This window comes from Phocoena sinus, chromosome 8, assembly GCF_008692025.1.
Source record: "Phocoena sinus isolate mPhoSin1 chromosome 8, mPhoSin1.pri, whole genome shotgun sequence".
In the NCBI taxonomy this organism is placed as follows: domain Eukaryota; kingdom Metazoa; phylum Chordata; class Mammalia; order Artiodactyla; family Phocoenidae; genus Phocoena; species Phocoena sinus.
The window spans coordinates 64386654-64403727 of record NC_045770.1 but is presented as its reverse complement, the minus strand read 5'-3'; the positions used below and the strand labels follow the sequence as shown (position 1 = coordinate 64403727).

At 37.0% G+C, this 17074-nt stretch overlaps 1 protein-coding gene and 1 pseudogene across 4 annotated transcripts in view; one reads left to right on the top strand and one right to left on the bottom strand.

The window, feature by feature from the left end:
- The window catches only part of SBF2 (SET binding factor 2), a 465356-nt gene that overhangs the window by 263299 nt on the left and 184983 nt on the right, over positions 1 to 17074 (top strand). For all 4 annotated transcript variants that reach the window (XM_032640039.1, XM_032640040.1, XM_032640038.1 and 1 more), the window contains 5 exons: positions 2729 to 2842; positions 6071 to 6148; positions 7270 to 7383; positions 7917 to 8045; positions 11143 to 11241. In XM_032640039.1, coding sequence (XP_032495930.1) covers positions 2729 to 2842; positions 6071 to 6148; positions 7270 to 7383; positions 7917 to 8045; positions 11143 to 11241 — 534 coding nt within the window. The remainder of the gene's footprint in view (positions 1 to 2728; positions 2843 to 6070; positions 6149 to 7269; positions 7384 to 7916; positions 8046 to 11142; positions 11242 to 17074) is intronic.
- LOC116757645 lies at positions 861 to 2595 on the bottom strand (annotated as a pseudogene).

Sequence of the window (17074 nt, the reverse complement as noted above, 5' to 3'; positions counted from 1 at the left end):
TTGCCCCTTCACAGGGACATGATTCAGAACCTCATGTAAACACCACAAGAACAGCTAATGGAATCAGAGTGCTGAGCTCTCATTTATGACACAAACTATTGAGATGACATTCTTGATTCATGTCACTTTCAGAGATTGTGGTCACTAAAAGAGCGTTCAAAACACTTCATTCCTTCCTACTAAATGCAGAAATGTGCTGAGATAGGCATCACCAGCAACTTTTCTTGTTTTTAAATGCTTAAAACAAAAGGGTTTTCCAACCATAGCCAGTCCTCATGCATCCTGCATCCCTGAAGGGGGACTGAGGCATAACACAGACAACTACAAAATATGCCCTAGAAAAATGCAAGATCCTCATAAAACCAACATTTCCCCACCAAACATCCCACTAAGTCAGGACAGAAGCGGTGAAGGCTCATCAGAAAACACAAAATGAGTATTAGAGAAATAGAGCTTGAAACACTGAACATGATTTCCCCATGATCCTTCTCGCAGCTCTGCGTCCTCTCCTCCTTGCTGCTCCAAAAGGAGGGATGCCCTACTCCGGCAAGGGAAGAAGGAGCCCAGGAGACAGCGGCCATCCTTCCCTCTGGATCTGGGCACATGCCAACTCTGACTTATGGGTCAGAGAATTAGGTTCTAAGAATTCAATGCTAATTGCAGTAATTTTGCACTGGGGAACGTTTACCAGAATTGCACACAGCCATGGGGCTGACCAGAAAGCTGAGTCCATCTTTGTGGCTGGAGATGTTTTCAATAACCCTCGAACTCCTCTGCTCCACTCCTGCACCAGTCCTGTGCCTACCTGAGCAGTGGAATTAAAGCAGTGGAACCAATCCCCCCTCAGCTGGGTTATACTTTCACTGGTTGTCAGAAGTTTCTGGTACTGCTGGGGGGTGGAGAGGAGGATTGGCAGAACATCCTGCCCTGCTTGCTAGACTCTGCATGTCATAATGGTACAACGTGTATGACTTTGGGTAGCTCTGCCGGCTGTACTAGAAGTGATCTGTTAAGATGTTGTTGCAGCCGTACTGATAGTCCCCGTGCTGGGGGAAGAGGATGCTGTTGTGGGGCTTCTCTAGGGTGCTCCGATGATGCTCCTTACTGCTTAGGTCCCCCGTCGTGACAGGGAGGGCTTCCGGGCTTGCTGATTCATATCTTACTTGGTCTTATTGCACAGAAAGACCCCCAGGATGGCCGTCATCATGCCCAGGACGTTGGTGCTGGTGACCGGGTTTCACAGCATGATCAGGGGCACCGTGATGACCATGATTCTCTTGGTGGCATTGGCAACCGAGTAGCTCAGAGGGCTGATAGAGTTGAGGATGCTGAAGGCAATGACGTTCTGGGCAAAGTTACAGAAGCTGCTGACAGCCAGGAGCAGAAGCATCCAAGGCCACTGGGACACATAGGTCAGGTCGCTGCTGACCAGGAAAGCTCAGAGGTCCACCAAGGACCCACGTGGATCATGTAAAAGACAGCGTGGCAGCCCAAGCTGTTCAGCAGCTGGAGATGGTGGATCCTTGACTCTCGTAATACCTTTTTGGAGAACATATTCTGAAGCGAGAAGCACAGTGTGGCAGCAAGGGCGCTGACAAGCCCCCACATGTCGAAGGACAACTTGGTGACCATGGCCAGCAGGACGCCACTGATGATGGGGATGAGTGACAGGTACACCTTGGTGCTCTGTTTCTCCATGATGATCCAGGACAGGAGGACCACCGAGATGGGCATGGTGGCCTTGACTGTGTACGCATAGGACATGGGCACCTTCCAGATGCTGACGTGCGTGGACACTGACACGAAGTATTTGCCGAAGGCAAGCGGCAGCATGTAACACCGTTAGAAGTGCAGCGGCCACAGGCGGCTGGGCTGCTGATGCGGTTGGGGCCCAGGGCACAAGAAAAGCGGCGCCAGGGGCACATGCCAGGCATGGAGCAGAGGCTGGAGACCCGTGCACAGCGCCAGGATGTGGCACAGCGACAGGGTTACGGGGAATGGGAAGGCACTCTGGGTCACCATGTTGACCACGCTGTCGCCCGCACTCAGCGCTTAACGCAGCAGGCCGAGCGCCGCCACCGGCGCCCTCGTGCACCCCGCCACCCCGACCCCGCGGCTCCCAGGCACCCTGTGCCCCCTACCTGTTATTTTAAAACAGACTTTGTAAAATGCTAAAAATCAGCTTCTTTCTTAACTACCTAAACAGTACCATTTTGATGTATACTAATTGCTTTGCTTGTTAACTCTTATAATGATTACTGTGTTATTTAGGATATGGCTTAACTCCTGTAATAACGCATGCAAAATACAATGACTAAAACAAAATGGAATTTTATTTAGCGCTTATGCAGCAGTTTGTAGATAGAAGTGTTCCATTATGTCAGACCAGTTTGCTCCATGAACTCATTCAAGGTCCATACTTCTTTGCTTCTTGTTCCTCCACTAGAATCCACTCAGGCATTGTCATCCTCTGAATGTTCAGGGTTGGGTTACTGCCAGTTCATAGTTTCAGCTATGGGAAGGGGAAAGAGACCATAGGAGGGCCTTACATGCCCTCTGTTTTGAGTACCTGGGAGTGTGCACATCACTTTTCATGTTCCATTGGCAGAAACTTAGTCACACACCATACCTAATTTCAGAGGAAGCTGGGAGATATACAGTAGCTGGGAAGCCAATCTAGACATACATTTTATTAATTACAGATTAATTTTTTTTTTGTCTTCTTCAGTTAGATGTAATCATAGCTGATTTGGATGGAGGCACTATTAAAATTCCTGAATGTATTCACCTCTCTTCCCTTCCGGAACCACTTCTACATCAGACTCAAGCAGCTCTTTCTTTGGTATGATATATTTTTTATAGTAATTTTCTCTTGATTTAAATCTAAACTAAGATAATTGGATATCATTTATTGACAGTGTAATTACTTAAAAAAGATATCTTCTTAAAACATGAATATATTCTCATATAGTAGTTAGAATAAGATTATTTATTAGGTATTATCTAAAGAATATACTTTGAATCCTAACTGAATATTTGTTCTACATTCAGTTTTTCACTCAGCATACTTATTTAGTAGTTACTATATACTGAATACTGTGCTAGGTATTGGAAACACACCTGTGAAAACAAGACCAGACTATGCCTCGAAATCCCTGAATCTCCTAACATCCCTCATTAGAAGCTAGCACCTGTTCCTTTTCCTTCGCCTTCTTTATTGACATCTCATTTCTCTTTGGTAGGTGTGCTTCTTGCAAAACAATGTGATAGCAACTGGTCAGTGTTTCCAAGTTGCTACAAAAAAGATGTAACCTAGTGATAGATTAAATGTCCAGCATTCTGTGCAGTGAAGTTTTAAGAAATATTGTGACTTGGGTGTTTCTCATTGAAACAAATTTAATTCTTTTGTCAACCTTTGTTTATTTTTAAAAGTACAGTATTTTATTTTACTAACAACATTTTAGGTGCCCATTTATCCATCATCAGAAATTTGAAACTTAGAAATTTTGCATTCCCTTTCAAGCCATTACTAGAACGAAGACCTTCATATTCTTCTTGAATAGTATTCCAGTCTGAGCTGTTTAAAATCTTTTTTTTTTTTTTCCCCTTAAACAGGAACTTAGGAACTCAGAAGTCTAGGATTACCAGGAGGGATTTATTCTCAGAAATTTCCAAATTTGTGTTAGTTCTTATGTTGTTATAGTGGATTCTGTGGAATGGGAACATTTAGAGAAGACTGACTTTTCCTAATGTAATTTGTAATCTGGGATACAAGGTGTGATAGAGTAAAAAGCAACTAGTTTAGGACTTAGGAGAACTAAATTCCAGTCTACATCCTGCCACTTGATATTTTGAGCAAATCACATTACATCTCTAGGCCTCTGTTTCCTAGTCTTTATCAATAGGATGAATGTTTTATACAAAGGATGACAAATGACTGTTTCCCAGAGTGAAGTATCGAGATGATTTGGGGTGGTATGTGGCAACTTTTTTTATTTTAATAATTATGTATTATAATGTTTATTAAAAATAGCATACAAAATCTGTGACTTCACAGATGGTATCATCTAAGAAAATACTAGATTTAAAGAGATAAGATAATTTAAAGACATTTTAAAGAAAAATATTAGCTAAATAATTGCATCAGTCGTATATGGATATAGCAAAAGCTGAGAAGGTAGTATTTGAGTGATTGAAAAAAGTTTTATGTTTCTAGAAAATTAAATAAGTTTTAAAATCTTATGTATGTATCTAAGATTTTAAAATCTTAGATTTTAAAATAAGTTTTAAAATCTAATTGCATCAGTCGTATATGGATATAGCAAAAGCTGAGAAGGTAGTATTTGAGTGATTGAAAAAAGTTTTATGTTTCTAGAAAATTAAATAAGTTTTAAAATCTTATGTATGATTACTTAATGATATTTTTAATTATGCAGGAATTAGGTACCAAAATTAACAAAGACTAAGATTTTACTTCTTAAATCAGTGGCTCTTGGTAGAGGTTCTGCTGCACACTGGTAAACCTTAACCTACAACACCTGTGCCACCAAGTTTAATCAATGAGTAAAATTCATTTCTGATAAAACTGAGTATGCCTACTTATGTAGTTTTCAAGCACTGTGGTGGATTATGTACTACAGTGTACATGAGAGCATAGTATACTGGCAAAATAGGACCAAAAAGAAATCACATTTGATGGACTGTGTGGGAGATTTGACACACAAGTATATGAGCTTCATTTGGTCCGTAAATAATTGTAATCAAATGGTTACACAGTACTCCAACTGTATAATAATCATGGATAATTTTATAGACATGAAGATGTTATTATACTGTAGTAATGATTTGGTGATTGGATTGTAAATATTATCGATATTTTGGTGTCGTGTATAAGTGTTATTTTGAGTCTTTTGGTCTATTGTAAGTATGTTACGAAATGCTGAGTATTTGAAAATGATTCTGCAAAGACAGAAATTTGCTACATAATGATACAAAGTTATTTTTTTCTTTTAAGTCCTGCATGGACCTTTCTTTCCCACCTGCTCCCCAACCTGCTTTCCTTCAAAGCCTAACACAAATGTTAGTTACCTTCTTTTTAACTTTCCCTAGGTTGAATTAATTATACTTTATATTCATATATTACTATTTTATATATTTGTAATACTTGTCACATTGTGTTATACTGTTACCCCTCTGGACTTTGAGGTTCATAAATTTATTTCCTTTCTCCTCAGTATTTTAATTAATTAGCTAATTAATTTTTAATTACACTAAGAAACATAAAAACAAATGCTTAAGATTTTCAACTGTATAGACAAATAACTCTGCCCTAGACCATTCTGTTTCCAGAAGTGACTACTGTTTTACAGTTTAGTGTGTATTTCAGAACTTTACATTTATATATATATATATATATATATATATATATATATCAGTGCATGTACATCTATAGATTTAGGATTTATTTTGTTTTATATTCAAATAAATGAAATCACACTATGTGTGTTTTTCTAGAACGTGGGTTTTTAAAAATTATTTATTTATTTTTGGCTGCGTTGGGTCTTCGTTGCTGCCTGCTTGCTTTCTCTAGTTGCAGCAAGCGGGGGTACTCTTTGTTGCAGTGCGCGGGCTTCTCATTGCAGTGGCTTCTCTTGTGGAGCGCAGGCTCTAGGCGCGCAGCCTTCAGTAGTTGTGGCGCGCAGGCTCAGTAGTTGTGGCTCACAGGCTCTAGAGTGCAGGCTCAGTAGTTGTGGCACATGGGCTTAGTTGCTCCGCAGCATGTGGGATCTTCCCAGACCAGGGCTCAAACCTGTGTCCCCTGCATTTACATGCGGATTCTTAACCACTGGACCACCAGGGAAGTCCCTAGAACATGTTTTTTAATTAAATATTTTTTCTTGCTTTTCACATAGTACATACAGAGCTGCCTCAGCTAACTCATTGTATTTCATGGAGGGAATATATTGTAATTCATGTACTGACACTTTTTCATCTTAATGCCCCAGGTAGATCAAATAATAGATTTTATTGATATTACAATCTTTTATGTAACAAAGCTTCTTTGCTTTAGATTCTACACCCAGATTTGGAAGTAGCAGATCATGCTTTTCCCCCTCCACGAACAGCTTTATCCCACTCAAAAATGCTGGTAAGAAGTTTAATATTTAAATTTGATGTTTTTAAAAAGAGTTGCTTTTCTTTGTATGTTTTTCAAAGAAGCTGAGTATAGTGAGAGTTAGATGGACAGCCTAGTAAAGGTGTGCCAAAGTAGAAATTAGGAGAATTGTCACTGACTGACCTTGTGACCTGCTCAAGGAGAAGCCTCAGGCAGTACACTGACTGGGAGGGGGAGTAAGCTAAGACTGTTGCTCTGACGAGGCAGGAGTAAGTATGGGACAAAAAATCAGAACATAGATTAGAGCCTGAAAAACTGTCAAGCATCAAATCAAAAGGGTCAGGCAAGGATAAAAAAGGGAAGCTTGCGAAAAATGGAAACAGAGATTGTTGGTTACAGGAGAGAATTAAGTTTAAGGAGTGAGTGGATGAATGTAGCTCCAAATGGAAGCCATAAAAGAGTGAATATATAACAGAGACCCTTTTTTAATTTTGATCATTGCACTTCTTAGAGATGTGCTTTGTGGTCAGTAAGGAACATTATAGAGCTGCACACCTTTGACAAATTATGAAGCATTTTTAACTGTTTCTTCGTCAATTAAATAAGAGGTTGACTAAATTGTAAGTTTCCTTAGAGTTCTAAAACTATGATTTTTTAAAAATCTGAATTATCAAAACAGATTTTTGTCATACCTTATTAATATAATAATAGATTTTTATAAATTGGATAAACTTTGGAACAGTTTCATAAGCCTTTAAGATACAGTCTTGAGTGTTTTCTTTTGTATTTGTGACTGTAATTCATTTGATGGATATAAAAATCAAATGACTTGGGAAATATGCCCTTCTCTAACATGGTGAAAGGGGAGACCCTGTGATTTATGTTTTTTTCTGAGAGGAAAATTGGATATACTAGAGGCAAGTTTTGTTTGGTTCAGCTTTTAAAAGAACTATTTCATGGCCTCTACTCTCCAACAGTGGGACAGACTAGATGTCCATCACTTAATGCTGCCACAAATGAGACTTCTGTGTAGGAAACACAGACAGATTTATTAAATAATCTCTCAGGTTCTTTCCAACTTTTTGACTTTGTGATTTTTCGTTTGTTTTTTTAAGCAATTTAATTATCTAACATATTTCTTCTTATATTTTCAGGATAAAGAAGTGCGTGCAGTTTTTCTTAGATTATTTGCACAGCTTTTCCAAGGATATAGATCATGCTTACAACTCATAAGAATTCATGCAGAACCAGTAATACATTTTCACAAGGTAAGATATAATACCATATTGTATGTATCCAAAATGTAGACTCTAATTTAGTAAAACAACTTGGTTGTCTTTTTCTAGCCATGTATTTTGACTTTAATTTATCAAATGTGATTATTTAAAATCTCTGCTTTTTGTGGTTAGGTGATAATATTTTTCTTCTTTTCTATATTTTTATTGGAACGTAGTTGATTTACAGTGTTGTGTTAGTGTCAGGTGTACGATAATCTTTAATAGTACTTTGGAGCTGACATATTTTCCTTTATAGTATGGTGACTTTAAGTTGATTTTTCTTTTAAAATTGAGGTTATTTCTGATTTCCCCTCATGCTTTACAGACAGATTCATTTTTATTCTTTTCAATACATGTAGTATTTCAGGTATCAAAACCCTTTTAGAGAGGAATGTATTTTTTCACAACACATTTATGCATGAAGACATTTATTTAGGCTTTGATCTTTCTATTATATTTATGTTTTGATCATTCATCCATTACTAAGTGATAACTTATTCATTTCACATTTTCTTTCTTTACAGACAGCTTTCTTGGGACAGCGTGGTTTAATTGAGAATGATTTCCTCACAAAAGTTCTCAATGGAATGGCATTTGCAGGTTTTGTTTCAGAAAGAGGTCCTCCCTATAGATCCTGTGATCTTTTTGATGAGGTATAGTTCTTATCAGATGAATGCATTATTTACACACAAAATTAGACTAGTAGATAAAAGTAGAGAAGTAGTGTTTTAAACATTTAATCAAGATCAAAAATATTTATTATTATGCATATCAGATCTTGATGTTTATAATGTGGATTAGAAAAATTAGAAAAAAATATAATTATTGGATGTCTCAGAAATACATAAAAATCTTGAACAACTGAATTTTTTTTTTTTTTTTTTTTGGCCCCGCTGTGCAGCTTGCGGGATCTTAGTTCTCTGACCAGGGATGGAACCTGTATCCCCGGCAGTGGAAGCGTGGAGTTCTAACCACTGGCCCACCAGGGAATTCCCTTGAACAACTGAATTTTAAATATTTGATTAAAATCTTTTTGAAAAATTGACAGTGATTGTATAGATAGAACTTATCAGTTTTATAGAGAGAAAGATCTAAGTTCAATGTATAAATAGTTTATTTCAGACTGCAGTTACATTTACTCTATCAGTGTCTTAGAGCCATAGTTTAGCTAAGCCATTTTTTTTTTAACTGTTATCTTTATTTTAATCAAAGCTTGGAAAATAAAGTAGGGAAGACACAATTTCAGTTCCTCGGTAAAAGATAGAACCACAAATAAGGGTATTTTCTTAAGTACTAATCCTTGGAAAATATAGCAGATTTCAAGTAAGAATTAGCACCTTCTTTGCATTTAGCTAAGCCATTCTTACTAATCAATAATCAGCATTTGTCTAGCTCCCGTAGGAGATACTAAGTATATTTAAGACAGATTTAGTCTCTATCTTCAAGGAATTGGCCATATAAAGGAAAAGTTAGGGCAGATGCAACTCAAAATAAGGATCCTATTTTTTGCTAGTTGTGATTTTTCTTATTGTAATGCCTCTTTCCATTTATCATTTAACTATGTTCATAGCAGCCCATTCTGGTGGATAGAACAATGACTCTTACTCCCATTTCAATTTCTGGAAGAACATTATATTGGAACCAATAAATGTAAAAGTTCTTAGAAGTCTATAAAAGAAAAACACTCCTGGCACCCAAGGTAGTGAAGAATAGTAATAGTGATCATATTATGCTTCTGGTGGTCTTATTTTATATAGAGAAGTTAGGAATCAAGGTTTTAAAGATGCTTGGTTCAGAGAAGGGTCTTTTATTCTCTGTAAAGATAATTAAGTAAGGTAAGAATGAAAGAAAAGGCATATGTTTTAGTTCTGAGTATGGAGATCTGCACCAAATGCTTTACTTAATAATAACACAAAGCATGTGAAGATCTAGGAGAGATTGCCCTGAGGTGGACAATTTTTTCTGATCACTGTTGATCTCTGATTCTCTAATATGATTGATCATTGAGTATCTAATACTAACATATACCAGCCTTTAGATCTTGAACTAAGTAATTGATACATAATGTTTTATGTGGATGAATTAGGTGCTCCCCAGGGTCCTTTCTAGCGCCTATGCTTTATTAGTCTCTGAAGCATTCTAAATAGTAACATTGGTTTATGTACCCTTTGCTTTCTATCCAAATTCCTTTAGTAGCTCTCTCTAGCATCTTCATCACAACTAATAACCCAGATTGATTACTTCCAGAAAACTTGCTTGCCAGCTTGCCACAGCCTCTGACTGTATTTGTAACTGCTTCCCTTGTCTGAAGTGCTCTCTTTCTCCTTTTCAGTCCATTTTCGATACTCTGCTCATATCTCACCACCTCCTCCAGACTTTCCCAGGGTAGAGGACTCTGAGAGCCACTAGTCTGCATTAGCCTTTATTTTATGTCTCTAACTTTATATGGCAACTTGTCTTTTATTATGTTCATTTATATACTTAAGGGATAGACAGACAGATAGGTAGGTAGGTAGGTAGATAGATAGATAGATAGATAGATAGATGGATGGATGGATAGATTGATTCTTCAGTTTGGAAACAATGATAAGGCAAGGACTCTGTGTGAGATTCCTATTGGGTCTCCCCTTAGTGTTCATCCAGTTCTGTGTTCTGTCTACAGTGATGATTTTTGATGTCTTATTGATGACGTTACTTGAAAACCAGTTATTTGTATGTTTACTTCAGTCAAGGGCTTAAAAAAAAATGGGACACCAGACCTAAGTAATTTCTTCTTCTACCCTCTTTGGCCATTTAACTGGTTTGCAGGGGAATGTGCTTTTAGGAAAATTGCACTTGCTCCTGGGAAAGGGATCCTTGTTTTCATTTAGCCAAGGGCAGCCTACCACACACAAGGCTTATGGAGCTTGGAGTGACAGCTTGCACTGTGTGTTGTCTTGTCCCCACACTCCCATCAAATAGACCTGCTAGAAGGAAAGAAACGTTTGACTTTCTTTGGCAATCCTTCTGAATCCTGGCCTAGAAGAGGTGGAGTCATAGTTTTATATGTCTGTGCCAGTGAATCTATTAGTTCCTTGCATGAGAATTCCTACATTATACCCTCAAAAAAAATCCATCTGTTTACCTCCTCCCTATACCTCATTTTTTCCTGTCAGTACTCTTTGCTCTACTTCAAGTGTACACACTAGCACAGTTCTCCCAGTAAGTTAGTTGGTTAGGAAATGGATCAGAGTTTATATAATTTGAGAAATAGAAGGAACCTAAAGGTCATCTTGTTCTTCCGTCTTATTTTAGAGATGAAGAAACTGAAGCTCAGGCGTTTTAGTGACTTGTTTCAAATCATGCTGTTAGCATGCTAGGACTAGAGTGACCCAACTTGAACATTTGGTTCATATTTTGTGAGTTAGGGAAATGTTTGAAGACTTTCTGACCATCTGAAATTCTCTGAGAGAATTCTCTGAGTGAGGCCTGGAGAATGAGAGAAGAATCTGAGTTCCAGAAATGACTTTTTCCAAGAAGAAACAGGACCCTAAATCAGCAGAGAGAGACCACCAGAACATGCAAGGGCTTGACTGACTCTGTAACTGTAGAATAGAGGCAAAACACAGTAAAAATCTAAAATAATTTGTTTTAATAATAGTATACATTTTGGATGCTTTTTGGTTTGCAAATTGTGTGAAATTTTCACATGGTTTTCTATATTCAGCATATTTGGGAGTTGATGTTTTACCATTTGATTCTTTTTCCAAGTTGGTAGCTTTTGAAGTAGAGCGAATTAAAGTTGAAGAAAATAACCCAGTGAAGATGATAAAGCATGTCAGAGAACTTGCTGAGCAACTATTCAAAAATGTAAGTAAGTGTATTTATTTAGACAGCCATTAATTTTAAAAGTATTAATAAAGTATTTTGTTTGAAAAATTAAAAGCTTTGTATTCCTAGTGATTATCTCTTTTGTTCTGATTTAAAACCTTTGGGACTATGAGTTACAAGATATTACAGCTGGTACTGGGCATCAAAATAGACCTCACTTTTCAAAGAGATTTTCCTGTCAGTTGCTCTATTACAAAAGCATATTAGTCACAATTTTCCAGTTTGTCATTTGCCTTCATTGTGATTTTCATTTAGCTCTCTGTCTTCTTAAGAGCGTATTGAACATTTTTGAGATGTAAAGATTAGACTCATTGGAAACCAGAACTGCATCAGACAGAATTGACCAATTTACTCTGCTCTAGCTTTGTACAGTGATTGTCCACTGTATCAGGAAAAACTTTTGAGTTGTATTGTTTTGAACATATAGGGAGTGAAAAGCGAAAGAAAGAAAGACAGAAAACTGTCAGGTGACTACAGAAACTCAAGGGTGAAAATATTCCCTGAGAGAAGAAATACAATAAGTTAAAAAGACTGGAATGTGGTAAAATGTGCATTTGGATACCAGGAAAGAAGAAAACCTAAGATGCACACAGAAAAGTGGATTGTGGCTAATGATTTCTCCTGCGTGTGAAGCTTTTCAGAGTTGAATCTTTTTACTAAGTAAAGGGAAGTAAGTGGGAAGTATGGTTTTCCAGGGGAAGGTTGAGGGAGATGCATTTTAAAGGAGATACAGTTAAGAAAGTTTTGGGGTCAGTATCCTGGTATTGTATAACTTCATTATTTGAATAGGTGGACCTTTTTGGATGTTGGATCATTAGTCAGTGCTTTGTCACATCCATTCGAAATCTGAGAACCAATTGGATAAAAGCATGAATACTAAACTGTGTTTCTTTGTTTCATATTATTCAGTTATTTATGAATTTTATTCCTGAAGTTATTTTAAAATTTATCCCTTGGACTGATATCCTAAATTCCACATTTATAACTGTGTCCAATATAATAAATCTGTCTCTTGATTAGTATGCTGAAACTTAAAAAGAATTCTGTCAGAAGGAAAACTTGTGTTCTGTGCTGGTCTTTGCCATTTATTGTCAATATGATGGCTGTATAGAACTAATGTGTAGCGTGATCACATGAGAAAATTCTGTTGACGTATTGTAATAATAATAAATATTGAGTGTTTAGCACAACGTGCCAGGCATGGAATTAAGCACTTTACATACATCATCTCTAATCCTTATAACGATGTAAAATAGGTGTCATTATCCCCATTTTACTGGGAATAATTGGCTCAGGATCATATGGTTATTAAGTGATTGAATCCAGATTTTAAATTCAGGAATTTTCCTCTATCCAGTTCCTAAGACTATCTTCTTTCACTCCATTAGGCTGGCTCATCTCCAATTGGAAAAATAGTGGTACTTCCAAAGGCTGACTTTATACTTTTTTCTTTATAAAGCTCTTTAATGTATTTTCTCATTTGACTTGAAAATGGCCCTGTGAGGTAGATAGGGCAGGTGTTGATATGTGAGGAAATTGAAGATTAGAAAGGTTTTTTCCTGGCCTACTAGGAGTGATTTATTTATGGATTTCAAAGAATAGCAAAACATCAAATGGGAATCAGTGTTTGAGACTCTGGGACTGATCCCTTTAATAACTGAATATCTATTTCTTGCATTTCTACAAGACTATTCCAGAACTGAAAAATTGTATAGCCAGTAAGTGACCAGAGCTGGGGTTGTGACCCAGGTTTGTCTCTGTCACAGGACAGAATATGCAGTGTATGTAAGGGAGTGTGCCAAGCCATTGTGATGCAAAAACAAAGTAACTGAAATATAATGATAGCTTAAATGTAATCTGTAACTTAAATTTAATGATACGTAGCTTACACTAAGCCAAAACAAAACTGAAAACTGCAATAAAATAAATATCTAGTAATTATACGTTCTTAAGGGTGATTGTAAAAGACAAACGGCCCCCATCCTATAGAATAGCACTTTTAAAGTGATCATCGTGAGGGATGTATTACTAGGTAAGATATGGAAATCGCCCTTCAAATGTACTCTGCATTTCTTGAGCCCTTGCTGGGCTTTTTCCCTTCCACAGTCTAATTCTGTTCCATTTAATTTAATCAAATTTGTTCATTCAGTATGTATATTAGGTACCTACTAGTTCCAGGCATTTTCTAGGTACATGATTACACTAATATCCTTGAGAAGGGGATACACATACATGATGAATGAGTATTTGAGAATATTCCAATGGATTATCATCAGACTTTATGAGATTCCTTCCAGTTCTGTGATTCTAAATCCATGATGGTCCTAAAGTAAATACAAAGTTTTTTCTGAAGTAAATACAAAGTTTTATCTGAAGTAGATACAAAGTTAAAAACAGACATGATGGTAAAGTTACTTTCTTGGGTTGTGCAGGAAGTTGAGGGGAGGGAGGAAGGATGGTCTCAATGCAAGGAAAATAATCCAGATGGTTCTATTTTTAACTAGTCTTTTTTTTTTTTAATCACATTTCTAAAATTCCCTTTTGGTAAGCAAAAGCCAACCATATAATTTGACTGTTTCCTTATTATTGGGTTAGAATTGAGACCTGGTGATTCCATTCAGATGTTTGTAAATACTTTATTGCACTGAAGTCTGGTATGTGTATCTAGCCACTCTCTTTCACTTCCCTTTGAAGTACCTCAAAAACAAACGTTAACTGTCCAGTTTCTTATCATCATTCCCTTAGAGTGCTTTTCAGTGAGTAGGGATGAATTGTAGGAATGTGAGTAGATGTGAGTAGGATGAATTGCAACGGGGTTTAGCTGCTCTTTTAACTTTCTGAAGCTTCCTAAATAATTAAGAAAAGTGTTTGGTGGAGAAGGGAAAGGGAAGGTGGAATGAAGACGAAGGAAAGGAATAAATCCATTAGAGACAAATGTGTATGTGTTGGCAAAGTTATACCATGAAGATTTTTATTGGCCATACATTGGTACAGCTTTTCTTTCCATGCCGGGTTGATAATACTGTGTCTGCCTACTTTGGCTATCAGAATTCTTGATGTCTACATGACAGCACATGTAGCTACTCACCTGCTCTTTCTCTGTGATTCTTGGTATACACTTATAAAAGACAACTAGCTGAATGCAAAATGAGAATATTAAGATAGGTCAGATCAAGAGCTTTATAAACATCTGTTCCAAGGCAGCAAGAAATCAATGGGACATGTGTTTTACTGTTTTACATAGTGCAGTTTTTCTAATTTGTTTTTCATCTGCGGTAGTACATAAACATTTGCTAGACTGTGTAATTTGTTTTCTTAAAAATTAAAGGAAAAATGAGAGGATTTGGACTTTCTTATAAAATAATATGAGATTTCTATTTGTGCCTAATAAGTATTTCATTGCCCAGTGTTGAAACAAATAAGTCTGAAAACTAATGAGAGAACAAAGCCCAAATGCAGGAGTAGCCATTCTAAATCACATAAGATCTGTTCCCTTTACATTTCTGCAGAAAGTTAATTTCACTCCCAGGCACATTCAATCTACACTGATGATATTTGTACTCTTTGCCAACTGTGAATAAAGGGGTTTATTGTTGTTGTTATAGGAAGGAAGTAAAATATTACAGTCATCTTTCATCTTAAAAAGTCAAAACATAAACAACTTACTTAGATTGTTAGGATGAAATGAGGCCCCCACCCCAAAGCGTAAAAATCAGATTCCTTCCTCCACCCTGTCTGGTTTGCTTGTCTATTTTCAGTCGGGTTTACCATGGTGTAATCTACAGGTAGTAAGATTTACCCTTCTTAACGTGCGGTTTGATGGGTTTTGGCAAATGAATGAGTTTTGCGGCCACCGCCACCACACTAAGGGCGTAGAGCATTTCTGTCGCCTCAGATTTCTTCTTAATGCTCCCTTAGAGTCACATAGCCCTGCCACTTCAGTCTCTTGGCAACTGATCTGTTTTCTGTCTCTGTAGTTTTTGCTTTTTCCATAATGTCATGACATAGTTTTTCGAGTCTGGTTTCTTTCTCTTAGAATAATGCATTTCAGACTCATCCATGCCGCTGCATGTATGTCATTCCTGTTTATTGTTGAGCAGTACTCCATTGTATGGTTATACCAGAGTTTTATTTATCTGTTGAGCAAATGAAGGACAGTATTGGCAATTATGAGTAAAACCACCCTAAACATTTTCACAAGTTTTTGTGTGAACTTGAATATTTATTTCTCCTGAGTTAATATTTAGGAGTAGGATGCTGGAAAAATGGTAACAAAATGTTATCTCTGTAAGAAACTGCCAGACTGTTTTCTTAAGTCTATACCATTTTTGCATTCCCGCCAGCAATATTTGAGTGTTCTGTTTGCTTTGTGTCTTCACCAACACTTGGTATCCTCAGTTGTTTTTTTGTTTTGCTTTGTTTTTAGCCATTTTAATAGGTGTGTGGTTTTATCCTTTTATGGCTTTAATTTGCATGCCAGCGGGTGAGTGAGAGTATTAGGTCTCCTAGCTAGTCACTTTGTGCTTTCCTGGTACTTGTAAAAAGACTTGTCTTAGACCATGAAGCCTCCGTCTAGAGTCATGAATTAGAGCAGTTGTTCTAACTGGGGCAAACTCTGTACCCCCAGAAATTTGTCAGCGTCTGGAGACATTTTTTGGCTGTCTCAACTAGAAAGGGTATACTAGTAACATCTAGTGAGTAGAGACCAGGGATGCTTCTAAATATCTTACAGTATACAAGACACCCACTTTTCCCTGCCCCCCACCACCAAACAAAGAATTATCTAGCCCAAAATGTCAATAGTGTCAAGGTTAAGAAACCCTGAATTAGGGCAACCAGCACCTTACATATTGAAGTCATACACCAAATTTCTTTGTATTAAGGATGAGACATTAATTCTATTAGGTGATCATTGAAAGGCCTGTGAGGATGGAAAATTGAGAGTGTTTCATTCCATCAAATGTGTTCACAGCCAGGCAACTCTAAAAAGTCCAGTTACATTTTTTCAGTGTTTAACGATTTAGTCCAATTGATAGTATTGGTTTCGGCTGTATTTAAAAGGATTTTTAAGAATTTGTGTAACACAGGTCTAGGTATGATTGGTGCACATTAAATAATTATTAAATACCTAAATTAATATGGGAAACTTGGTAAACCCTGACAAGGTCACGTTGATTTGTCATTCATTGCTGAGACCAATGTGTTGGAAGAAATTTTTTTTCCCAGTGTGCCTACTTTGAATTTCCAGTAGGGTTTGGGGCTTTTTGTTTTGTTTTGTCTTGCTTTGCTTTGCTTTTATTTGAAGTGCTTTCTCAGCCTTGTTTTTTGTAAGCCCTAAGCATATTCTCATTTAGCTTGCCAAAAAGAGAGAGAGAGAGAGAGAGAGAGAAAAGAAAAATCCATGTTTCCAGACCAGATGGTGTGTGTGTCATTTTTTCAAGTCTGAGAAAATCATTAGACCTCCCATTGCTATAGTATACTCTAAAAGCAGGATTACAGAGCCCACTTCTTGAAAATCATTATCCAACTTTAAAATTCCCTCTAAATGATAGTGCATTTTGCCAGCTTTCTTGTTGCTTTGGACAGAATTATGTTCACCATAAGTATATAGTTGTCTAAATCCTTGGTTATTACTTTATATTTGCACTTCTCTAAAATCAAAGATGAATATTTGGCTGCTTTTTTTGTTCTGTTAGAAAATAATGCATTTCCTTATTTCAACACGGAGATTCAACAATGAAACTGGGCTGCGGTTTTTAATGAGCTCAGTAATCTTCAAGGGACTGATCTAAACGCATTTGGAGTTACAAAT